The sequence below is a fragment of the Nerophis ophidion genome, linkage group LG21 (assembly GCF_033978795.1).
Source record: "Nerophis ophidion isolate RoL-2023_Sa linkage group LG21, RoL_Noph_v1.0, whole genome shotgun sequence".
Classification (NCBI taxonomy): Eukaryota; Metazoa; Chordata; class Actinopteri; order Syngnathiformes; family Syngnathidae; genus Nerophis; species Nerophis ophidion.
This window is the reverse complement of record NC_084631.1, coordinates 40,114,051-40,141,435: the sequence shown is the minus strand read 5'-3', so window position 1 is coordinate 40,141,435 and position 27,385 is coordinate 40,114,051. Positions and strand designations below refer to the sequence as shown.

The 27,385-nt window shown below is 40.2% G+C and overlaps 1 protein-coding gene across 4 annotated transcripts in view; it reads left to right on the top strand.

Annotated features, from left to right (window-relative positions):
* Window positions 1-27,385, top strand: part of anln (anillin, actin binding protein) — a 77,041-nt gene that overhangs the window by 1,359 nt on the left and 48,297 nt on the right. For 2 of the 4 annotated variants that reach the window (XM_061882602.1, XM_061882601.1), the window contains exons 2-7: window positions 8,173-8,317; window positions 8,388-8,705; window positions 13,642-14,396; window positions 20,414-20,633; window positions 25,823-25,992; window positions 26,059-26,133. In XM_061882602.1, coding sequence (XP_061738586.1) covers window positions 8,173-8,317; window positions 8,388-8,705; window positions 13,642-14,396; window positions 20,414-20,633; window positions 25,823-25,992; window positions 26,059-26,133 — 1,683 coding nt within the window. The remainder of the gene's footprint in view (window positions 1-8,172; window positions 8,318-8,387; window positions 8,706-13,641; window positions 14,397-20,413; window positions 20,634-25,822; window positions 25,993-26,058; window positions 26,134-27,385) is intronic. The other 2 variants (XM_061882604.1, XM_061882603.1) reach the window with 2 other exon arrangements.

The following is a 27,385-nucleotide window of genomic DNA, read 5'->3' as shown; positions in this document are numbered from 1 at the left end:
GACACATTTTTAATATTTTTTTTGGGGACCAAAACCCTTTGGGGTCCCCGGGATCATAACTGAGTGGAGGCCTTAATGTATATTTTTTATACATATATTGTATTGGTTTTTAAAATAAAAATTACGAAAATGGCCCCCGCTAGCTCTGATTTTTCAGTGTGTGGTGGGCAGCCCTGGCTTAACACGATAATTATGAATAATTCCGCAAGTAAGCACAGAGCTAAAAATAACGTTCAAAATACAAAACATTCTCATGCATTTTATCCATCCATCCGTTTTCTACCAGACTTGTTCAAGAAGTCGCATTAATGGTAAGAAGTATTCGATTTATTATTGGTTAACTTCAGAATAAGAATGTTATTAAAACGAATAAGGGATTTATTATACTCTAAACATGTTGGTTTTACTTAAAAATGCACACATTTAGTTGTATTCAGTGTGAAAAAATATTATATGGCTCTCACGGAAATATCAATCAATCAATGTTTACTTATATAGCCTTAAATCACTAGTGTCTCAAAGGGCTGCACAAACCACTACAACATCCTCGGTAGGCCCACATAAGGGCAAAGAAAACTCACACCCAGTGGGACGTCGGTGACAATGATGACTATGAGAACCTTGGAGAGGAGGAAAGCAATGGATGTGGAGCGGGTCTAACATGATACTGTGAAAGTTCAATCCGTAATGGATCCAACACAGTCGCGAGAGTCCAGTCCAAAGCGGATCCAACACAGCAGCGAGAGTCCCGTTCACAGCGGAGCCAACAGGAAACCATCCCAAGCGGAGGCGGATCAGCAGCGCAGAGATGTCCCCAGCCGATACACAGGCGAGCAGTACATGGCCACCGGATCAGACCGGACTCCCTCCACAAGGGAGAGTGGGACATAGGAGAAAAAGAAAAGAAACGGCAGATCAACTGGTCTAAAAAGGGAGTCTATTTAAAGGCTAGAGTATACATATGAGTTTTAAGGTGAGACTTAAATGCTTCTACTGAGGTGGCATCTCGAACTTTTACCGGGAGGGCATTCCAGAGTACTGGAGCCCGAAATGAAAACGCTCTATAGCCCGCAGACTTTTTTTTGGGCTTTGGGAATCACTAATAAGCCGGAGTCCTTTGAACGCAGATTTCTTGCCGGGACATATGGTACAATACAATCGGCAAGATAGGATGGAGCTAGGCCGTGTGGTATTTTATACGTAAGTAGTAAAACCTTGAAGTCACATCTTAAGTGCACAGGAAGCCAGTGCAGGTGAGCCAGTATAGGTATATATGTATGTATATATGTATATAAAGGTATATACAGTATAGGTATATATATATATATGTATATAAAGGTATATACAGTATAGGTATATATATGTATGTATATATGTATATAAAGGTATATACAGTATAGGTATATATGTATGTATATATGTATATAAAGGTATATACAGTATAGGTATATATGTATGTATATATGTATATAAAGGTATATACAGTATAGGTATATATGTATGTATATATGTATATAAAGGTATATACAGTACAGGCGTAATGTGATCAAACTTTCTTGTTCTTGTCAAAAGTCTAGCAACCGCATTTTGTACCAACTGTAATCTTTTAATACTAGACATGGGGAGACCCGAAAATAATACGTTACAGTAATCGAGACGAGATGTAACAAACGCATGGATAATGATCTCAGCGTCTTTAGTGGACAAAATGGAGCGAATTTTTGCGATATTACGGAGATGAAAGAAGGCCGTTTTAGTAACGCTTTTAATGTTTGACTCAAAGGAGAGAGTTGGGTAAAAGATAACACCCAGATTCTTTACCGTGTCGCCTTGTTTAATTGTTTGGTTGTCAAATGTTAGAGTTGTATCATTTAAATAGAGGTCGGTGTCTAGCAGGACCGATAATCAGCATTTCCGTTTTTTTGGCGTTGAGTTGCAAAAAGTTAGCGGACATCCATTGTTTAATTTCATTAAGACACGCCTCCAGCTGACTACAATCCGGCGTGTCGGTCAGCTTTAGGGGCATGTAGAGTTGGGTGTCATCAGCATAACAGTGAAAGCTGATACCGTATTTGCGTATGATGTCACCTAGCGGCAGCATGTAGATGCTGAAGACTGCAGGGCCAAGGACCGAACCCTGGGGAACTCCACACGTTACCTTAACGTAGTCCGAGGTCACATTGTTATGGGAGACACACTGCATCCTATCAGTAAGATAAGAGTTAAACCAAGACAGGGCTAAGTCTGACATACCAATTTGTGTTCTGATACGTTCTAATAAAATATTATGATCGACGGTATCGAAAGCAGCGCTAAGATCGAGGAGCAGCAACATAGATGACGCATCAGAATCCATCGTTAGCAATAGATCATTTGTCATTTTTGCGAGGGCTGTCTCCGTGGAGTGATTTGCCCTGAAACCGGATTGAAAGGTTTCACATAGATTGTTAGACGCTAAGTGTTCATTTAACTGCTCCGCAACAATTTTTTCGAGGATTTTTGAAATAAAGGGAAGGTGAGACACCGGTCGGTAGTTTACCATGAGGTCAGGATCGAGGTTAGGTCTTTTACATACATTTTAAAATATTTTTCTTTCATGGCTCTCTCAGCCAAAAATGTTCCCGACCCCTGGTCAAAAGTGTACGTACACTTGTAAAGCACATACTGTTTCACACGTTTAATCACAATATCATATAACAATTACAATAATAGTGAATATCATCATTTAAAGATGTTGATACGCAAAAGGGTACCCCAAATAAGCTTGAAGAAGCTTTTGACAGGGGGTCCAGAGGACAGTATGTACATTGAAAGATGAAACATGGTAGCAAGCACAACAACACAAAAAAAACAACGCTATATAATAAACACAATAAATTTGTACTAAAGCAAGCATACACATACATAAATACATTCATTCAACCATCCAACAGTAGTCTACCCCACATGAGGCATTAAAGATAGGTGCTTAATAGTTAAGTTTTCAGTTTCTTTTTTAAGTTGGAGAATGGATACAGCTTCTTGAGGCTCTCATTAAGCCGGTTCCAAATGTTTGGCCCCTTGCATACAACACTGCGAGCGGTACAAGCCAGTAACAGATGTTTGCCTGATATCAGATCTTAGGAGTGCTGTGGGCATGCTGGGGATGGTAGATAGGAACCAAACTACAGCTTCAGCCTGTAAATGACTTGATAGGTTAAACAAGCATTTTGATAAATATTGAACTCTGTCAGTCTTATGAGATGATTTTTATGGAGTAGATGTCGAGTGAGGGCATTAAACTTGGACCATGACAGGGCCCGTATGAATTTCTTTTGCATGGATTCTAATTTGTGAAGGTAGGTAGGGAAGGTGTTACACCAGATCAGGGGTGGGCATTAGATTAGGTTAGATAGTACTTTATTTATTCCGTCAGGAAAGTTCCTTCAGGAAAATTACAATTTTCAGCACAATCCCATTCAAGATCAGACAAACATTAAAGGGAGACAGAACAGGATCGCTGACGGGTCTGCCGGCTTCCAGCGCTCCTTACAAAAAAAGATGAGATACAGGTAAACAAGGAGGGGAGAGAAAAATAGAAGATTAAAATAAAATAAAAAAATCGGTCTTAGCCTGGGCCCTGGAGAGGGGGTGCAGACTGAGGCCAAGGGAAAAAAACAACAACTCATAGCCATAGTACACATCCCTCTTACATGTGTGTAAGAGGGAAACATCAAAGAACACATAGGACATTAAAGACATTAAAGCAGCAGATACAAGCAGACACTTCTACATACAACTATGAATAAAAAGTAAAAGAAACATATCCACTGTGGTGGCCTCTGCGGTGTTCCACGCCATCGTCCGCTGGGGTGGAGGGAGCATGGCCAGAGACAGGAGCAGACCCAACAAAGCAACCAAGACAGCCGACTCCACTCTCGGCCAGCGTCCAGTCCGCATGGATGAGCGATGATACGTCCAAGGAGACTGAGGTGTCCGACACCTGCTCAGCCAGCCAAGACACCGCGAAGCCTCTCCGTCCCAGCGCTCAGTGCCAGCTCCGCAGCCCTGTCCCCTCATCCGCATCTCCTCCAGTCCCTCCAAAGCGACTCCGGTGTGGCAGAGACCCAGCAGCTGGTCTCCATGGCCAAAAGGCTCCCGGGAGGCAGATCAAGAAGTCCACAAAAAAAGCACCACAGAGGTCACGAAAGTGCCACCCCTTGTCACACAGTCCCAAAGGGTCCCGGACCAAAAGGCAAAAAAATATAATAACACATGAAAACAAGAGGGAAACACAAAAGGATGATACAAGAGCACAGAGCTCCTGCCTACAGCAGCCACTACAGCAGCGCCATCTTGGGGGAAAAAAAAAAAAAAAACCTGGTCGACTGGTTGATTTCGGAGGGTGTGTCAGTCGATCTCAAGCCAGGCATTAAAAAATAGACATAAAAATGAGCAATCATCAATCATACCAAGACTTCACTTTCGTCAGTTGTTTGACATTCTCGGCACCCGAGGATCTCGTGAGATGACGCTGGCTGCTGCGAGCTCATATTTAAGAAAAAAAATCACTAACAGGGCGGACGCAGAGAAACACATTTTATTTCTAGAGACTCCGTACCTACTGTCAAAACTCTAAAGACCGACTGCACACTTCCTGTCTTCACCGTAAAAGACCTGTTTCATCCTGCCTGTGCTAACAAAATAAGAGTCTCAGAAAGCTAGCGTGCACAAGCTAGCAAGCTACGGAGTTTGATGCCAATGTATTTCTCCCCCGCCCTCAGCGACCGCTTTCTCACTTGCTTGCCCACCCCCACAGTCACTGACGTCACTCACCTGCTGCCAGACATTAAAGGGCCACACACATATGCTACTCTCATAACAAAGTGTTTAAAAACGAGTTTGCAAGTTGGACAAATGAGATGCCAAATCCAACCACTTTCATGTGGTATTGGACAGAAAGGAGGACTTTTTTTTTTTCCTCCATTTGAAAATGCGGACGTTATCAGCACCACTGTCTGATTCCAATCAATGCAAGTCATCAGAATCAGGTAATACACCAACTTATAGTCTTGTCTTCATGAAAGAAAGGAATCTATGTGTGTTAAACATGCTTGTATTATCATTAAACACCATTAACTTGTTAACAAAAATGTCTCTTTCATAAATAAATAAATATAAATTATAAATGGGAATGAGGTAAATCTCCTCGACTTGGTCAATTGCAAAGTAGCTCGCCTGCAGAAAAAGTGTGAGCGCCCCTGCACCAGATGATATAACAGTAGTTTAGATGTGGTTCAAAGATAGTTTTATATTGGGTAAGTAGGGCATAAAGAGGAAGATAATGACGAAGGTGAAAGAACAGGCCAAGATATTTGGATAATTTGTTTAACAGATGGCGAATGTGACATTTGAAATTGAGGTATTCGTCAATGATGACCCCCAGGAATTTTGTGGAGTACACTCTGTATTTCCTGCCCTTTGATGTTGATATTGCAGTACTCAGTATTTGTCCACTTTTTTATTAGAACGAAATAGAATAACATTTGTTTTATTTACATTAAGTGAGAGCTTATTGCATTTGAACCAGGAATCCACTTTCACAAGCTCTGAATTGACAGTTAAAGTGTCATGGCTGTCTTGAGTTTCCAATCATTTCTACAACTTGTAATCGAGTGATTGGAGCACATACTTCCATCCATCCATCCGTCATCTTCCGCTTATCCGAGGTCGGGTCGCGGGGGCAGCAGCCTAAGCAGGGAAGCCCAGACTTCCCTATCTCCAGCCACTTCGTCTAGCTCTTCCCGGGGGATCCCGAGGCGTTCCCAGGCCAGCCGGGAGACATAGGCTTCCCAACGTGTCCTGGGTCTTCCCCGTGGCCTCCTACCAGCTGGACGTGCCCTAAACACCTCCCTAGGGAGGCGTTCGGGTGGCATCCTGACCAGATGCCCGAACCACCTCATCTGGCTCCTCTCGATGTGAAGGAGCAGCGGCTTTACTTTGAGTTCCTCCCGGATGGCAGAGCTTCTCACCCTATCTCTAAGGGAGAGACCCAAACTCATTTGGGCCGCTTGTACCCGTGATCTTATCCTTTCGGTCATGACCCAAAGCTCATGACCATAGGTGAGGATGGGAACGTAGATCAACCGGTAAATTGAGAGCTTTGCCTTCCGGCTCAGCTCCTTCTTCACCACAACGGATCGATACAACGTCCGCATTACTGAAGACGCCACACCGATCCGCCTGTCGATCTCACGATCCACTCTTCCCCCACTCGTGAACAAGACTCCTAGGTACTTGAACTCCTCCACTTGGGGCAGGGTCTCCTCCCCAACCCGGAGATGGCACTCCACCCTTTTCCGAGCACATACTTGTTGGTCGCAAAAAAAACATTTGTGAAGTTTGCTTCTTTTATGAATTTATTATGGCTCTACTGAAAATCCATCCATCCATTTTCTACCGCTTATTCCCTTTCGATGTCGCGGGGGGCGCTGGCGCTTATCTCAGCTACAATCGGGCGGAAGGCGGGGTACACCCTGGACAAGTCGCCACCTCATCGCAGGGCCAACACAGATAGACAGACAACATTCACACTCACATTCACACACTAGGGCCAATTTTAGTGTTGCCAATCAACCTATCCCCAGGTGCATGTCTTTGGAAGTGGGAGGAAGCCGGAGTACCCGGAGGGAACCCACGCATTCATGGGGAGAACATGCAAACTCCACACAGAAAGATCCCGAGCCTGGATTTGAACCCAGGACTGCAGGACCTTCGTATTGTGAGGCAGACGCACTAACCCCTCTGCCACCGTGAAGCCTTCTACTGAAAATGTGAGGGTCAAAAGTATACATACAGCAACGTTAATATTTGCTTACAAGTTTCACTCCAATAAGGCGCTTTTTGGTGGCCATCCACAAGCTTCTGCTTGAATTTTTGACCCCAAAATTACTGCAGTTCAGCTAAATGTGTTGCTTTTCTGACTTGGACTTGTTTCTTCAGCATTGTCCACACGTGTTAAGTCAGGACTTTGGGAAGGCCATTCTAAAACCTTCATTCTAGGCTGATTTAGCCATTCCTTTACCACTTTTGACGTGTGTTTGGGGTCATTGTCCTGTTGGAACACACAACTGCGCCCAAGACCCAACCTCCGGCCTGATGATTTTAGCTTGTCCTGAGGAATTTGGAGGATTTGTCCCATTTACTCTCTGTAAAGCACCAGTTCCATTGACAGCAAAACAGGCCCAGAGCATTATACTACCACCACCATGCTTTTCGGTAGGAATGGTGTTCCTGGGATTAAAGGCCTCACCTTTTCTCCTCCGAACATATTGCTGGGTATTGTGGCCAAACAGCTCCATTTTTGTTTCTTCTGACCACAGAACTTTCCTCCAGAAGGTCTTATCTTTGTTCATGTGGTGTCATGGTCTAATATAGTAAGTCTAATATAATATTGGACAATATTTTTTTCCCTGTCAAACTAGAAAAACAATCTAATATCTTTTTATTCAGAAAGTAAGGAAAGCTGAGATAGACACTAGCGCCCCCGTGACCCCAAAGAGAATAAGCGGTAGAAATGGATGGATGTAAGTAAAGAAAGACAATGGAAGGTATTTTATTGACACAATTTATTTCCAGGCTTTTGCGGGCATTGAGTTTGACATCTGTGTTCTAGATACGCTTATTTATCTCACCATATGAAATATAACTTACTTCACTCATTATTATTTATTTATTTTTAGTGTTATTCTTTATGGAGTATACTGGAAATAAATTGACAACAGGAAGTGAACAAAAGTTTTAGCAACTGCTATGTAAAAGGAAAAGGGGGTAGTATTAAATAAGCTCTGCTTCTTCCTAATCCTTTTCCAAAACGTTGAAACGAGACATTGGAATTTGTGATGTTTTCATGTTGTGTGCATGCATTTTCCAAATAAACACAAACTCAACTCAAATAAACAGTTGTGAATCCAGCGGGGGATCCGGATCAACCCCGAAATAGAATCCTTGTCCTATTTCTGGCATTTCGTCAAAACCCACCAGTAACTTTTTGACGAGCTAACAAACTGTCACAAGATTGCTTAAGCTCCTGGCGGATGTAATGAAAGGTTTACTGAAAAAGAGTGAACTTGTGACTTGATCTTTTCACCTTAGTATACAGTAAAAGGCGTCCAAATGCTTGAACCCACACAGAAACTGTTGGAGCGGACTCGTGCTCGCAGAGAAAACCTCCAGAAAAAACTAGCTGAGCGACCAAATGCAGCAAAGGTGGTGAAAAGAGGCAGAGAGCCTCTGATTGAGAACAACGCTGTGATTGGTCAGCCAGTCGCCCCCAAAGGTCGGTCCCTCCTCCACGCTTCACCCCGCTGACCTTTGAATTTGTCTCAGTTCCTCTCCTTTTTCCACAGCGGCCTCCACGAAACCTTCTCCGTCAAAGCGCAGGTGCTCATCGGAGAATGTCGAGCCGGCGGCGCGAGAGCAGGACGGGGGCGTGGCCTCTGCGCTCCAAGACCATCCGCCCTCGGCCAGCAAGCCACCGCCTGTGCCCACAGGTGAGCCAGCGGGGAGGAAGGAGGAGACTCGAGGTCTGGAGTCTGACAAGATGGCGAAGCTTCCTCAAAGTCCAAAGCGCAGCGAAGAACCGGAAGAAGAATCTGCTGCCGCTGGTATGAAGTCTCGTCTGCAGAGGCTTGCTGAGCAGAGGAAGTGCTGGGACGGCAATAACGGTAACTTTCTATACGTCAATATTTCACATCTATCTCCTTTACCGAGTCCCTTTGTGTCATTGTTTGCTTGTCAAATGTTAAGGTGGTGTTATTAAATATGTGTATAATTGTTTGGTTGTCAAATGTTAAGGTGGTATTATTAAATACTCGTATAATTGTCAAATGTTAAGGTGGTATTATTAAATACGTGTATAATTGATTGTTAAATGTTAAGGTGGTATTATTAAATACGTGTATAATTGTTTGGTTGTCAAATGTTAAGGTGGTATTATTAAATAGGTGTGTAATTGTTTGGTTGTCAAATGTTAAGGTGGTATTATTAAATAGGTGTATAATTGTTTGGTTGTCAAATGTTAAGGTGGTATTATTAAATAGGTGTATAATTGTTTGGTTGTCAAATGTTAAGGTGGTATTATTAAATAGGTGTGTAATTGTTTGGTTGTCAAATGTTAAGGTGGTATTATTAAATAGGTGTATAATTGTTTGGTTGTCAAATGTTAAGGTGGTATTATTAAATATGTGTATAATTGTTTGGTTGTCAAATGTTAAGGTGGTATTATTAAATATGTGTATAATTGTTTGGTTGTCAACTGTTAAGGTGGTATTATTAAATACGTGTATAATTGTTGGGTTGTTAAATGTTAAGGTGGTATTATTAAATAGGTGTATAATTGTTTGGTTGTCAAATGTTAAGGTGGTATTATTAAATAGGTGTATAATTGTTGGGTTGTTAAATGTTAAGGTGGTATTATTAAATAGGTGTATAATTGTTTGGTTGTCAAATGTTAAGGTGGTATTATTAAATAGGTGTATAATTGTTGGGTTGTTAAATGTTAAGGTGGTATTATAAATAGGTGTATAATTGTTTGGTTGTCAAATGTTAAGGTGGTATTATCAAATAGGTGTATAATTGGTTGTTAAATGTTAAGGTGGTATTATTAAATAGGTGTATAATTGGTTTTCAAATGTTATGGTGGTATTATTAAATACGTGTGTAATTGTTTGGTTGTTAAATGTTAAGGTGGTATTATTAAATAGGTGTATAATTGGTTTTCAAATGTTAAGGTGGTATTATTAAATACGTGTGTAATTGTTTGGTTGTTAAATGTTAAGGTGGTATTATTAAATAGGTGTATAATTGTTTGGTTGTTAAAGGTTAAGGTGGTATTATTAAATAGCTGATTATTGGTTGTCAAATGTTAAGGTGATATTATTAAATAACTGTATAATTTAGGGGTGTAACGGTACACAAAAATTTCGGTTCGTACCTCGGTTTAGAAGTCACGGTTCGGTTCATTTTCGGTACAGAAAGATACAACAAAATACACATTTTTGGGTTATTTATTTACCAAATTTGTAAACAATGGCTTTATCCTTATAACATTGGGAACACTATAATAATTCTGCCCACGTTAATCCACATTAAACTGCCTCAAATTGTTGCTTTGATTAAATAAAATGAAAAAAAAACTTTATTCTACATATAAAAAGTGCAACATTAAACAGTTTCAAGTCAACTCATCATGCTTAATTTTTTAAAGCATTTGGTAAGCCTGTATTAGATTTTTATTATGTAAATGTTATATTTACATAATAATCAACATGTGATAGCAGGGACCTTGCCATTCAAAACTAGGCTGCTACCTCGTAGACACCGGGGCAGAGGTGTCCCTGACCCGTAAAAGCCTTTTACCAGCAGGACACCTCACAGTTCAACTGGCTGATGGACTATTACCAAAGTCCCCTATGATATCTGGAAAGGGATCATATGGATCTTAGGTCCGAATGATCTGAATTAGGTAGTAGACCTAGAAACTTTACATCAAAAGATAAACGCGAGAGTTCGATGGGAGAAGCGGTTGTCCATCCTGCAGGCACGGATGTGTCGACTACCAGCGGCACCAGGGGAAAGAACCTGGTACAAGCCGGCCGACATCCCGGCCGTGACGGAAAAAATGCTAGCCGAAAGCTGACCAAGAAATGTGCATGTAGAGTTGGGTATCATCAGCATAACAGATAAAGCTAAAAGCGTATTTGTATATGATGTCGTCTAGCGGCAGCATGTAGATGCTGAAGAGCTCAGGGCCAAGAACTGAACCCTGTGGAACATACTCTGAGGTTACGTTGTTATGGGAGATGCAATGCATACTGTCAGTCAGATAGGAGTTAAACCAAGGAAAGGCTAAGTCTGACATACCAATACGTGTTTTGATACATTCTGATGAAATGTTATGATCGATGGTATTAAAAGCAGCGCTGAGATCAAGTAGCAGCAAGATGGATGGCGCATCAGCATCCATAGTCACTTTTGCTAGGGGGTCTCAGAGTGATTTGCCCTGAAACCGGACTGAAAGAGTTCAGAGAGATTGTTAGACGCGAAGTGTTCATTTAGCTAATGTGCAACAATTTTCTTCAAGGATTTTCGAGATAAAGGGGAGGTGTAACACCAATCAGTAGGTCAAGTTCATTAAAGGCCTACTGAAATGAAATTTTCTTATTTAAACGGGGATAGCGGGTCCATTCTATGTGTCATACTTGATCATTTCGCAATATTGCCATATTTTTGCTGAAAGGATTTAGTAGAGAACATTGTTAAGTTCGCAACTTTTGGTCGATAATAGAAAAGCCCTGCCTTTACCGGAAGTTTGTAAGCGTGACGTCACGAGTTGCAGGGCTCCACACATATTCACATTGTTTATAATGGGAGCCACCAGCAGTAAGAGCAATTCGGACCGAGAAAGCGACAATTTCCCCATTAATTTGAGCGAGGATGAAAGATTCGTGAATTAGGATATTGATAGTGAATGACTAGAAAGGAGAAAAAAAAAAGTGAGGGCTCCGGGCGGCGGCAAAGTGAGCGTTTCAGATGTTTCAGATCCTTTATCTGCTTATTGTTTTAATAGTGTTTTAGTGAGATTGTAAAGACATACCTCGAGGTCGGATGGCTGCTGTGAACACGCAGTGTCTCAGAGAGAAGCCGAGGAGCCAGGCTCACAGCTGCCTTTTTTGACAGCTGTTGCAGGACGACGAATAATCCAATGATGTCTCCGGTATAATATATATATCACAATTTCCCCATCCAAAAACATGCTGGTTGACATAGAGAAACTTGTTCGCTTGACCGCTTTGTGTTAAAGCTTCACAACAAAAAAAGAAACACCGGCTGTGTCTCGGTGCTAAAGACAGCTGCAATCCACCCGCTTTCCACCAGCAGCATTGTTCTTTATAGTCTCCGTTATTAAATGAAAAAATTGCAAAAGTGGAGGAGTTCAAGTACCTAGGAGTCTTGTTCACGAGTGAGGGAAGAGTGGATCGTGAGATCAACAGGCGGATCGGTGTGGCGTCTTCAGTAATGCGGACGTTGTACCGATCCGTTGTGGTGAAGAAGGAGCTGAGCCGCAAGGCAAAACTCTCAATTTACCGGTTGATCCATGTTCCCATCCTCACCTATGGTCATGAGCTTTGGGTCATGACCGAAAGGATAAGATCACGGGTACAAGCGGCCCAAATGAGTTTGAGGTTCTCCCTTAGAGATTGGGTGAGAAGCTCTGCCATCCGGGAGGAACTCAAAGTAAAGCCGCTGCTCCTCCACATCGAGAGGAGCCAGATGAGGTGGTTCGGGCATCTGGTCAGGAAGCCACCCGAACGCCTCCCTAGGGAGGTGTTTAGGGCACGTCCAACCGGAAGGAGGCCATGGGGAAGACCCAGGACACTTTGGGAAGACTATGTCTCCCGGCTGGCCTGGGAACGCCACGGGATCCCCCGGGAGGAGCTAGACCAATGGTTCCCAAACTTTTGCAGGCTGGCGCCCCCTTGGCTCCCCAGTGAATTCCTGGCCACACAGGTCACACTGAGGGCGGCTGTATAAACAACTTTATCACTGTTACAAATATTTGATACACTGTGAACCCACACCAAACAAGAATGACAAACACATTTCGGGAGAACATCCGCACCGTAACACAACATAAACACAACAGAACACACACCTAGAACCACTGGCAGCACTAACTCTTCCGGGACGTTAATGTTGATATTTATTTATATTTACCTCAGAAGGCTGCAAATAGAAGAGGCATTCAATTTTTTTTTATTTAAAGTTTATTTAATATACGATTGATGTTTTTTCTTTTGTTTTTTGAAAGTTGATTTTGCACTATTAAGTTATATCAGCGTTGCTTGTTCCATATTCAGTGTTAAAGCAAATCAGTGTAGCAAATAATGAACATTTTATTCATGCACTTTTTCTCACTACTTACAGGCTTGAATGTTTGATTCATTCATTATTGTTATTTTATTTTCAAATTTATTATTAGCCTGTGGAAAAAGTTGATTTTGGTATTTGCCTCAGAAAGCTGCAAATAGTAAAAGAGGCATTACATTTTTATTTACATTTTATTTGATATGCCATTGATATTTTTTTAATTATTATTGATATTATTTGAAACTCGATTTTGCATGTCACTATAAAGTTATATAAGCCTTGCTTGTTCAATATTCAATGCAAAACTTGTTTGGGTCCTTATTAGAAGGTTAATCGGTTCAACTTTGGCCCGCGGCTTTGTTCAGTTTTAAATTTTGGCCCACTCTGTGTTTGAGTTTGACACCCCTGAGCTAGACGAAGTGGCTGGGGAGAGGGAAGTCTGGGCTTCCTTGCTTAGGCTGCTGCCCCCGCGACCCGACCTCGGATAAGCGGAAGAAGATGGATGGATGGATGGATGGCAAATTGCAAAAGATTCAGCAACACAGATGTCCAAAATACTGTGTAATTATGCGGTTAGAGCAAACGACTTAGCTGCGAGTGGTGCTGAGCTATTATGTAGTAATAACATTGCTTTTAAAAACATGTTGGGTAAATGTCATAACAATAATCATTTATCATATTACTGTATTGTCTATTATGGAGGTCATGTGCTGAAGTATATTGTGTTTTCAGGTGTTGCGAGCGACTGTACACCTGTGTCTTTGCTGAGGAGAGAAGATGACGTCCCGGTGTCGTCGTCGTCGTCCTCGTCGTCGTCGGAAGGTCCGGTCGGTCGACGAGGCAGACTGGCTCACCTGGCGGCCACCATTGGATCCTGGGAAGATGACCTGAGCCATGCCAACCTTCCCAAAGACAAAGTTCCTGAAAAGTCGACCACAGTTTGTGCTGCGCAGTTGAGCATGAAGGACGCAAGTTTGTCTGCTGGCGCTAAAGGAAGCATGGCAAGTCATGTGACCACTGCACCTGCCAACAAGTCTTCAGGTCATGCGACTACTGGACTTATCAACAAGTCTTCAGGTCATGTGACCACTGGACTTATCAACAAGTCTTCAGGTCATGTGACTACTGCACCTGCCAACAAATCTTCAGGTCAGGTGACCACTGCACCTGCCAACAAGTCTTCAGGTCAGGTGACCACTGCACCTGCCAGCAAGTCTTCAGGTCAGGTGACCACTGCACCTGCCAGCAAGTCTTCAGGTCAGGTGACCACTGCACCTGCCAGCAAGTCTTCAGGTCAGGTGACCACTGCACCTGCCAGCAAGTCTTCAGGTCAGGTGACCACTGCACCTGCCAGCAAGTCTTCAGGTCAGGTGACCACTGGACTTATCAACAAGTCTTCAGGTCATGTGACCACTGCACCTGCAAGCAAGTCTTCAGGTCAGGTGACCACTGCACCTGCCAACAAGTCTTTAGTCGTCTCAAATCAGGTATTTCCCTTTTTCTTCCAAGTACTTGAAAATACATTCATAGTGAAGTGAATTATATTTATATAGCGCTTTTCTCTAGTGACTCAAAGCGCTTTACATACTGAAACCCAATATTTAAGTTACATTTAAACCAGTATGGGTGGCACTGGGAGCATGTGGGTAAAGTGTCTTGCCCAAGGACACAACGGCAGTGACTAGGATGGCGGAAGTGGGAATCGAACCTGCAACCCTCAAGTTGCTGGCACTTGCGCTCTACCAACCGAGCTATGCCGGTATTATTAGAAATAATACTGGCCCCCAGACACATTTTTTTCCTGTAAATTTGGCCCTCCGGGTCAAAATAAATTGCCCAGGCCTGATGTAAACTTTTGACCACGGAAGACACAGAATAAATATTACAATATGCATTACAGTACATATAATCGGTCCCTTTTATGACTTTGCTGCTTTTTTTTCCGGGGGAATTTGTGCGGAATTGCCAACTTTTGGCAAAAGTTGCAACGTTTTGGAGACTTATTTTATTCAACTACATTGAAAATAACATGAACTTGGGATTTTATGAATTTATCAACATGTGTTACTTGTAACCTTAAACACAAACATCACAAGATGTCAACAATAAAACAAATACTGCATTGATGTTGTACTTGTTTTATAGCACACAGCCTTAAAAGTAGACACCAGATGGCAGTAATCTTATTGTTAAATTACCGTACTGTTTCAATTCATTACAACTAGAGATGTCTGATAATATCGGACTGGCGATTTTATCGGCCGATAAATGCTTTAAAATGTAATAACGGTAATTATTGGTATTGGTAGCTGAGATAGGCACCAGCGCCCCCCCGCGACCCCAAAGGGAATAAGCGGTAGAAAATGGATGGATGGTTTCAAAAAGTAAAATTCATGACTTTTTAAAACGCCGTGTACGGAGTGGTACACGGACGTAGGGAGAAGTACAGAGCGCCAATAAACCTTAAACGCACTGCCTTTGCGTGCAGGCCCAATCACATTATATCTACAGCTTTTGACACACAAGTGAATGCAGGGCATACTTGGTCAACAGCCATACAGGTCACACTGAGGGTGGCCGTATAAACAACTTTAACACTGTTACAAATATGCGCCACACTGTGAACCCACACCAAACAATAATGACAAACACATTTCGGGAGAACATCCACACTGTAACACAACATAAACAGAACAAATACCCAGAACCCCTTGAAGCACCTACTATTCCGGGACCTCTACCCCGCCCACCTCAACGCTGCCTCCCAACACCGCCCAGCTCAACCTCCTCATGCTCTCTCAGGGAGAGCCTGTCCCAAATTCCAAGCTGCTGTTTTGAGGCATGTTAAAAATAATGCACTTTGTGACTTCAATAATAAATATGGCAGTGCCATGTTGGCACTTTTTTCCATAACTTTAATTGATTTATTTTGTAAAACCTTGTTACATTGTTTAATGCATAGGTGTCAAACTCTGGCCCACGGGCCAAATTTGGCCCGCCGTGTAATTTCATTTGGCCCTTGAGGCAATATCCAATTAACATTAGAGCTGGCCCGCCGGTGTTATACAGCAGTGCCGCTGTAACATCGCATTTACCGATTTCCCGGGAGACTCTAGAATTTCAGTTTCCCTCCCGAAAATCTCCCGGTGCAACCATTCTCCCGAATTCCACCCGGACAACAATATTAGGGTCGTGCCTTAAAGGCACTGCCTTTAATGTCCCCTACAACCTGTCGTCAAGTCTGTTTTTCCTCCTCACAAACAGCTTGCCGGCCCAGTCACGTAATATATGTGGCTTCTACACACATGTAAGTAAATGCAAGGCATACCTGATCAACAGCATACAGGTCACACTGAGGGTGGCCATATAGACAACTTTAACACTGTCACAAATATGCGCCACACTGTGAACCCACACCAAGCAAGAATGACCAACACATTTCGGGAGAACATCCGCACCATAACACAACATAAATACAACACAACAAATACCCAGAACCCCTTGCAGCACTAACTCTTCCGGACCGCTACAATATACACCCCCTCCCCGCTACCAACAAACCCGCCCACCTGAGCCCCGACATTAACTGAGCAGTAAAAAGGCCTGAATGGTTGATTTATTCATTATTTTATTTTCAAATATATTAGTTTCTGGAAAAGGTGAATGTTAATATTTACCTCAGAAGGCTGCAAATACAAAAGAGGCATTCAATTTTTATTTAAATTTGATTTGATATGCCATTGATATTTTTTAAATTATTATTGTTATTATTATTTGAAACTCAATTTTGCATGTCACTATAAAGTTAAGGACTTCACGGTGGCAGAAGGGTTAGTGCGTCTGCCTCACAATACGAAGGTCCTGCAGTCCTGGGTTCAAATCCAGGCTCGGGATCTTTCTGTGTGGAGTTTGCATGTTCTCCCCGTGAATGCGTGGGTTCCCTCCGGGTACTCCGGCTTCCTCCCACTTCCAAAGACATGCACCTGGGGATAGGTTGATTGGCAACACTAAATTGGTGTGTGAATGTGAGTGTGAATGTTGTCTGTCTACCTGTGTTGGCCCTGCGATGAGGTGGCGACTTGTCCAGGGTGTACCCCGCCTTCCGCCCGATTGTAGCTGAGATAGGCGCCAGCGACCCCAAAAGGGAATAAGCGGTAGAAAATGGATGGATGGACTATAAAGTTATATAAGCCTTGCTTGTTCAATATTCAATGAAAAACTTGTTTGGGTCCCTATTGAAAGGTAAATTTGTTCAACCTTGGCCCGCGGCTTGGTTCAGTTTTAAATTTTGGCCCACTCTGTATTTGAGTTTGACACCCCTGGTTTAATGCATCCAGAAGGGCATCACAACAAAATGAGGCATAATAATGTGTTCATTCCACCACTGTATTTATCGGTTGATATCGGAATTGGTAATTAAGAGTTGGACAATATCGGAATATTGGATATCGGCAAAAAAGACATTATTGGACATCTCTAATTACGTTAACATTTGTGAACTGTTGAGAGAGATCTATAGCGCTCATTTTTGTCGGTAAATGAGAGATTATGAGGGATGATCATCACACTAACGTGTCAAAATCCAGGCCCGTGGGCCAGATCTGGCCCTCCACGTCATTATATATGGCCCCGCAAAAGCCTCAAAATAATATGTGTGAATGAAATACCTTATATTTTCTTTATTTACTTTATTATTTTCTTACTAAAAGTATCAGGGTTTTTTTTTTCCCATTTTGATAGGGAAAAGAAAATAGTGTCCAATATTGCAACAAATATTAAATGATCTAACTTTTATATTAAAAATTTAAATAAATACATACATATCTGCTTAACTTGTTATTGCGAAGCAAGTTATCCATCAAATTGTACACTATAAAAGTGACCAATAGATTTTACTATAAAATGTACAGAGGTTTCTACATTATGTTACTGTAAGTTGGTTTGTTTTTTTACAGTAATGGTTAATGGGTTATATTTGTAAAGCGCTTTTCTACCTTCAAGGTACTCAAAGCGCTTTGACACTATATCAGCATTCACCCATTCACACACACATTCACACACTGATGGCGGGAGCTGCCATGCAAGGCCCAGTAAAATTCTTTCGACTGAGCTGTCAGTTTTTTATTTATTTTCTTATTTTTAAATCCACGGTGGATGTTTTTACGGTGTATTACTGCTGTATATGTATGAATAACGGTACCATATTTTGTTATGGTAAAAAACTGGCAGCGGAGTTGCCAAAATAAAATAAAAAATGATTTCTATTTACAGTAATATGTTGTAAAATAATAATAATTAAAAAAACACACTATATATAACAGTAAAATCTGGCAACTAAGCTGCCAGTTTTTTTAGTAGTAAAATCCACAGACTTTTTTTGTTACACTGTATGTTAAAAAAATGTAAAATCAAAGTTATTGGCAAATGTATTGATTATTTACTGTTACTACGGTGTGGCCCTAAATGAAAACAAGTTTGACACCCCTGATGTAAAAGCTGCCTCTTTGCTAAGTCAGCAAGCGTTGCAATTGAAAATATGTTCTTAGTTGTCTTAGGGTAAATACATGTTAAATATATACACTTCGACTGGGAAGTGAGGACACAGGTGTGTGGGCAAAAATGACGCTGATTAGCCAAAATATGTGGGGAAGTTGTGGGCATTTGACAAAGTTATCATCATATGCAGGGATTTGTTAATTTGCATCAAATGGCGAGATTGAATCATTCAATATTCATGAAAGGACTGATTATTGTATACAGTGTATGTGTGTTTTGTGTGTATGTACTGTATGCAGTTTCTTGTACTGACTTGTTCCCTCAAATCCATCAATTTGAGGGAATGTTGGCAGGTTATGGAAAGTAAAGCTCTTTCAAGTGTTGCTAATATAAAACACTCCATGATTTGAATTAGGCTGGATAACATGCCAATGCCACATGGCTGTATATTAGACAGTAATTAGGGTCCTGGCCCATGGCAAAGGACTCCTGTGGAGTCCTTTGCCATGGGCCAGGACCCTATTGAAACTGCTGTGTTTTATTATTATTCCGCACCTACGCGCTGTAATTTGACCCCCTTAACATGCTTCAAAACTCACCAAATTTGACCCACACGTCGGTATAGCAAACCTTCCCAACATATTAAGCAACCAATCCCCCAAAATGAAAACTGCGCTCTAGCACCCCCTAGGAAAAAATTACAGACAAAACTGCATGTAACTTCTGTTAGGAATGTCATAGCGACATGAAACAAAAACTCCTATGTAGGTCTGACTTAGACCCAATTTTCATTCACTCACTTCTTTCAGCAAAAATCTACAGGAATTTGGCAAAAACCCCTTCAAAATAAAATTTTTGCCTCTTTGCGCTGTAATTTGACCCCCTTAAAATGCTTCAAAATTCACCAAACTTGGCGCACACATCTGGACTGGCAAAAATTGCGATCTAATGAAAAAAACAAACACCAAAATCAAAAAATGCGCTTTAGCGCAATTTTTTAATAAAACACAGAAAAAACTGCTCCTAGGAAGAAAACACAAACAAAATTGCTTGTAACTTCTAGTAGGAATGCCGCAAAGACATAAAACAAAAACTTCTGTGTAGGTCTCACTTAGAACTACATTTTAATAATTGACAGCCTGCAGAAAAAATCAACAGGAAGTTGGCAATTACCCCTTCAAAATAAAAGTTTTGTGAAAACCCGTCACCTTTTTTCAAACGAAAACTCCTCTGAGTGCGTTTGTCGTTTCGGCTTCAAACTCGCACAGGAGAGAGTTTGGACCCTTCTGATTAAAAGTATAGATCAGAGTTTTGATTACTGGTCCGGTTTTGATTTTACGTGCCTTCAAAGAACACCCGCGCAAATTTTCCTAAAAAATGTCATTTTTGCCTCTTTCATCTGTAATTTAACCCCTTTACAATGCTTCAAAACTCACCAAACTTGGCACACACATCAGGACTGCCAACAATTGCGAGCTAATAAAAAACCCAAAACTCTAAATTGTGCTCTAGCGCCCCCTAGGAATACAACACAGACATACTGCTCCTAGGAAGAAAACACAGACAAAACTGCTTGTAACTTCCGGTAGGAATGTCAAAGAGACATGAAACAAAAAACACTATTTAGGTCTCACTTAGACCTACATTTTAATAATTAACATACTTTAGCAAAAATCAACAGGAAGTTTGATATTTTCACTTCAATACAACAACTGCATTACTTTCACAATGCATTAGATTCTCAAAATAGTGGCACCAAGGCGTCTTCTACCGCTTATCCGGCCGTGGGTCTCGGGGGCAGCAGCCAAAGGCGGACCCGACCAACACTGCTTGCAGCTATAATTGTTTCTTAAATCTTTAGTTTGCGATTACTTATTTGATCCCGGAGGAAGTATTTCAAACTTTGTTTGGTCTTATCGATGGCCTAAAAAGACACACGGTGGATTTTGGTAATAACGTGTGATCAATGAGGACCGTTGGTGACGTTGACAAGATGTTCTATCTGCAGCTTTCGCCTTCCTTCACAAAGTCCAACCAAGGGGTTCCTCCAAGCCCTCAGAAGGTGGACCCTCGTCCAGTGACGAGTCCGCTGAAGACTGTGCCGCCATCTTCAAGATCAGTGTCTTCCAGCCCTTTGAAAAGCACACCTGTGGCCACAGCTTCCGTTTTAGCCTGCAGTCCTCAGAAAGTATGTGCTAAAGCCAACACGCCAAAGTCTGCTGCTCCTGGTAAGTCATCATGTTGTATTATTTATTATTTATACATTACATGAAGTATATATGGATGTTCTCTTTCATCTGATCATTGTATTCATAACTATATTATTAATGCACTACATGTGATGTCTATGGACGTTCTGTTTCATCTGATCATTGTATTCATAGCTATATTATTAATGTACTACATGTAATGTCTATGGACGTTCTCTTTCATCTGATCATTGTATTTTTAGGGTCTTCAATTGATCGCAACTGGACTATTTTGTTCGTTTTAGACTGTTTATCCTCTCATCCGAGTACACTTCATCTTTATGATTATAGACTTAGATTGGTCAGATCTGAACAATATTCATCTAAAACTAAATAAATAAATAAATGGGTTGTACTTGTATAGCGCTTTTCTACCTTCAAGGTACTCAAAGCGCTTTGACACTACTTCCACATTCACCCATTCACACACACATTCACACACTGATGGAGGGAGCTGCCATGCAAGGCGCTAACCAGCACCCATCAGGAGCAAGGGTGAAGTGTCTTGCTCAGGACACAACGGACGTGACGAGGTTGGTACTAGGTGGGATTGAACCAGGGACCCTCGGGTTCCGCACGGCCACTCTCCCAACTGCAGTTAGCTAAAAAGCTAGCGTAAAATTTGAGCATGCTAACATTATCAAGCTAATATGGGAGAAGCTGGCATACTTTCAAAATAGGCGCCAAGCAATAAAATTCATTATTTTTAGGTTTAAACGTAAAAAAATTGCGAACAAAGAGTTAACATGCTAACATTAGCATGATAAATGTGGCAGCCCTAATAGAAATAATAAATAAATGGGACATTTTGATAGGCCGGTAACATCCCTAGACAGCGCCAAGTATCCAAATTAATAATTTTTTAGGTTTTCACATAAAAAAATGCAAAAAACAAGCAAAAAAACGTTAGCATTCTAACATTAGCATGAGAGCATAGGTTGAATTAGTGTTCTTGTAAGGGGGCGCCAAAATGCACTGTTTTTAGGTGTAAACATAAAGGGTAAATGGGTTGTACTTGTATAGCGCTTTTCTACCTTCAAGGTACTCAAAGCGCTTTGACACTACTTCCACATTCACCCATTCACACACACATTCACACACTGATGGAGGGAGCTGCCATGCAAGGCGCTAACCAGCACCCATCAGGAGCAAGGGTGAAGTGTCTTGCTCAGGACACAACGGACGTGACGAGGTTGGTACTAGGTGGGGGTTGAACCAGGGACCCTCGGGTTCCGCACGGCCACTCTCCCAACTGCAGTTGGCTAAAAAAGCTAGCGTAAAATTTGAGCATGCTAACATTATCAAGCTAATATGGGAGAAGCTGGCATACTTTCAAAATAGGCGCCAAGCAATAAAATTCATTATTTTTAGGTTTAAACGTAAAAAAATTGCGAACAAAGCGTTAACATGCTAACATTAGCATGATAAATGTGGCAGCCCTAATAGAAATAATAAATAAATGGGACATTTTGATAGGCCGGTAACTTCCCTAGATAGCGCCAAGTATCCAAATTAATAATTTTTTAGGTTTTCACATAAAAAAATGCAAAAAACGTTAGCATTCTAACATTAGCATGAGAGCATAGGTTGAATTAGTGTTCTTGTAAGGGGGCGCCAAGTATTAAAATGCACTGTTTTTAGGTGTAAACATAAAGGGTAAATGGGTTGTATTTGTATAGCGCTTTTCTACCTTCAAGGTACTCAAAGCGCTTTGACACTACTTCCACATTCACACACACATTCACACACTGATGGAGGGAGCTGCCATGCAAGGCGCTAACCAGCACCCATCAGGAGCAAGGGTGAAGTGTCTTGCTCAGGACACAACGGACGTGACGAGGTTGGTACTAGGTGGGGATTGAACCAGGGACCCTCGGGTTGCGCACGGCAATCTAAGTCTACGACTATATCTGACCAATCTAATTCTAAAACTAAAATTGAGCAATCTCAGTTTATCGTTCAATTGTTTACTTTATTGGTCCCTGAGGGAGAATTCAGAAGTATAAGACAAGATCTGAGCAATCCAAGTCTAAGATGATATCTGACCAATCCAATTGTAAAACGAGATCTGACCAATCTAAATCTAAGAATATATCTGATCAATCTAAATCTAAGATTATATCTGACCAATTTAATTCTTAAACTAGATTTGAGCAATCTCAGTCTATAGTTCATTCGTTTACTTCATTGGTCCCTGAGGGGAAATTCAGAAGTCTGTCAAGATCCGAGCAATCTACAGTAAGTCTAAAATGACATCTGACCAAGACTAGATCTGACCAATCCAAGTCTGAACTAGATGTGACCATTCCAAGTCTAAGGGTAGATCTGAGAAATCTATATCTGACCAATCTAATTCGAAAACTAAATCTGAGCAATCTCAGTCTATCCTTCAATCGTTTACTGTAGTGATCCCTGAGGGGAAATTCAGAAGTCTAGGTCAAAAACTGAGCGATCTAAGTCTAAAATGACATCTGACCAATCTAAGTCTAAGACTAGATCCGAGCAATCTAAATCCAAGACTATATCTGACCAATTTAATTTTAAAACTAGAGGTGACCAATCCAAGTCTAAGACTATATTTGACCAATCTAAATTTAAAACTACATCTGAACAATATAAGTCTAAGACTTGATGTGACCAATCCAAGTCTGAACAAGATGTGATCAATCTAAGTCTAAGATTAGATCTGAGAAATCTATATTTGACCAATGTAATTCTAAATCTAAATCTGAGCAATCTCAGTCTATCGTTCAATCTGACCAATCTAAATTTATGACTAGATCTGACCAATCTAAGTCTAATACTGTATCTAACCAATCTAAATCTAAGACTATATCTGGCCAATTTAATTCTAAAAGTAGATTTGAGCAATCTCAGTCTATCGTTCATTCGTTTACTTCATTGGTCCCTGAGGGGAAATTCATAAGTCTTAGACAATAATTTAAGCAATCTAAGTCTAAAATTACATCTGACCAATCTAAGTATATGACTAGATCTCACCAATTCAAGTCTGAATCTAGATGTGACCAATCCAAGTCTAAGACTAGATGTGACCAATCTAAATCTAAAATATACATCTGACCAATCTAAGTCTAAGACTAGATCTGACCAAGTCTGAACTAGATGTGACCATTCCAAGTCTAAGACTAGATCTGAGAAATCTATATCTAACCAATCTACTGTAATTCTAAAACTAAATCTGAGCAATCTCAGTGTAGCCTTCATTCGTTTACTTTATTGGTTCCTGAGGGGAAATTCAGAAGTCTAAGTCAAGATCTGAGCAATTTAAGTCTAAAGGGACATCTAACCAATTTAAGTATATGACTAGATCTGACCAATCTAAGTCTAAGACTATATCTGATCAATCTAAATGTAAGACTATATCCGACCAACACAATTCTAAAACTAGATTTGAGCGATCTCAGCCTATCGTTTACTTCATTGGTCCCTGAGGGGGAATTCAGAAGTCTAAGTCAAGATCTGAGCAATCTAAGTCTAAAATGACATCTGACCAATCCAAATGTAAAACGAAATCTGACCAATCTAAGTATATGACTAGATCTGACCGATTCAAGACTGAAACGAAAAGTGACCAATCCTAGTCTAAGACTTATATCTGAACAATCTACAAAAGCAGTGAAGTTGTCACGCTGCGTAAATAGTGAATAAAAAGAGAATACAATGATTTGCAAATACTTTTCAAATTATATTCAATTGAATAGACTGCAAAGACTAGATGTTTCATGTTCACACTGAGAAATTTCATTTTGTTTTGGCAAATAATCATTAACTTAAAATTTAATGGCAGCAACACATTGCAAACACGCATTTTTACCATTGTGTTACATGGCCTTTCCTTTTAACAACACTCAGTAAACATTTGGGAACTGAGGAGGCACATTTTTGAAGCTGTTTTTCTTAATCATCTTTTGTTATTGTGTACTATTGACTTTGTTTTGCTCAAACAATTGTACGTAATACAAGAGAATAAGGTACCAAATTAAATACTGTGTTAATGTTGTAAGACTGTCAATTAGGGATGCACCAAAATGAAAATTTGTGACCGAAGCCGAATAAAATTTAAATGCTTGGCCGAATACCGAATAATGAATGCAGTTTTTCACAATTTTTTAATATTGCATAAATAGCCTAGAATAAATATTTAGACATGTTTTTCAAATAAAGTATTTTTTTATTGAATATTGACATTTTTTAATATTCCATTAGTCTTTGCTTTTCAAAAAAAAAAGCACAGTTTTTCATTTATATTAGGCCTTCAAACAAAACATGCATTCCAAAAAAAAATAAAGTGCATTAAAGTGGATAAACCCACAACAAATGAATTATTGTCCTTTTGGCAAAAGTCTGCTTAGCCACAGTAGATATGCTAATAATGTAAACAGAAGGCTTAAGTAAATCTCAATTAAGTGTGTGCTTGTAACCTCTTACACTTATACAGGTAGCCTACACAACAGGCTAATAATGTAAACAGAAGGCTCAAGTAAATCTCAATTAAGTGTGTGCTTGTAACCTCATACACTTATACAGGTAGCCTACACAACAGGCTAATAATGTAAACAGAAGGCTTAAGTAAATCTCAATAAGTGTGTGCTTGTAACCTCATACACTTATACAGGTAGCCTACACAACAGGCTAATAATGTAAACAGAAGGCTCAAGTAAATCTCAATTAAGTGTGTGCTTGTAACCTCATACACTTATACAGGTAGCCTACACAACAGGCTAATAATGTAAACAGAGGCCCCACTAAATCTCAATAAGTGTGTGCTTGTAACCTCATACACTTATACAGGTACACAACATATCACCACGTCACTGCACATTGGTTGATTGCGTCACCGCGTCAAAAATTTGCGTCACACGCCACTATTCGGCCTTGTTTTTAACTCATTCCACCGAAGGGCGAATGTGGCTATTTTTGCCATATTCGGCCGAATATATTCGGTTACCGATTAATCGGTGCATCCCTACTGTCAATAGCACTCACCATAAATAATTAAAACAATCTACAGTTAATACAAGTGATGGGTATCGGTTGTACTGCAGGCAGTAGCATGTGGAAATGTACTTTTAGTTAAGTGTAAAGTGTGCAATAGACACACAAAGGCTTACTTGTAACTGTACAATTGGACTCTTTGTGGCCCTCAGGTGTGAAGTCTTTCCTAGAACGATTTGAAGAGCGATGCCACGAGCGCACCAACCCGTGTTCTCCAGCAGTGTGCGCCTCCCAGACGGCGACCCCCAAGAGTGGACTCGGGCTCAGGAGCGCCCAGTCAGCACAAACCACAACGGCTGACCTCGTCCAGAAACAGAAACTGGTGTGTGATATTGCACTTCTTTATCACAATCAAAGCAATTTCACCCAAATATTCTGATTTTTGAAGGAGCGGGAGTCGGAACTGGCTCAGATTCACTCGCGTGTCCAAGGGAACAATATGTGGAAAAGTGCAGAGAGCAAGGTGGGTTCATCACCTTTGTTGACCTTTTCTAGCAATGCCAAGCACCTTTGTCAACATCTGCAAAACTATCATGTAAAAATCCTCTCCAAAATGATTATACTTCTCCTAGAAAGATCATGTTCAAAATTATCATATTTTTGCTCTGAAGATAATATCCAGAATGATCATATTTCTTCTGTAAACATAATATCCAAAATGATCATATTTCTACTGTAAAAATATCCCAAATGATCATGTTTCTACTGTAGAATTATATCCAGGTTTATAATTTCTGCTGTAAACATATCTAAAATGATAATTTTTCTACTGTAGAATAATATCCAGAATGATCATATTTCTGCTGTGAAGATATTTAAAATGATCATATTTCTACTGTAAAAATATACAAAAAGATCATTTGTACTGTAAAAAATAATATTAAAAAATATCATATTCTTACTGCAAAAGTAATATCCAAAATGATCATATTTGTACTATAAAAATGATATCAAATGATCATATTTATACTGTAGAATTATATCCACAATGATCAAATTTCGGCTGTACATATTTAAAATGAGCATATTTCTACTGTAAAATAATATCCATAACAATCACGTTTCTCCTGTCAAGATATCCACAATGATCATAATTCTGCTGCAAACATATCTAAAATGATCATATTTCTGCTGTGAAGATAATATCCAGGATGATCATATTTCTACTGTAAACATATTCAAAATGATCATATTCCTACTATAAAAATAATATCCAAAATGATCATATTTCTGCTGTGAAGATAATATCCAACATGATCATATTTCTGCTGTAAAGATATCTAAAATGATCATTTTTGTACTGTAAAATAATATCCAGGATAATCATATTTCTGATGTGAAGATAATTTCCAGAATGGTCATATTTCTACTGTAAAAATATCCTAAATGATCATTTGGATATTTTTGGTAAAAATAATGCCCAGAACGATCATGTTGCTGCTGTAAAGATATTATCCACAATGATCATAATTTACTGTAAATATATCCAAAATGATCATATTTCTGCTGTCAAGATAATATCCAAAATTACCAAATTCAAAATGTAAAAATAATATCCAAAATGATCATATTTCTACTGTAAAGATATCCAAAATGATCATATTTCTGCTGTAAACATATCCAAAATTAGCTTATTTCTACTGTAAACATATTCAAAATGATCCTATTTGTACTATAAAGATATCCAAAATGATCATATTTCTGCTGTGAAGATA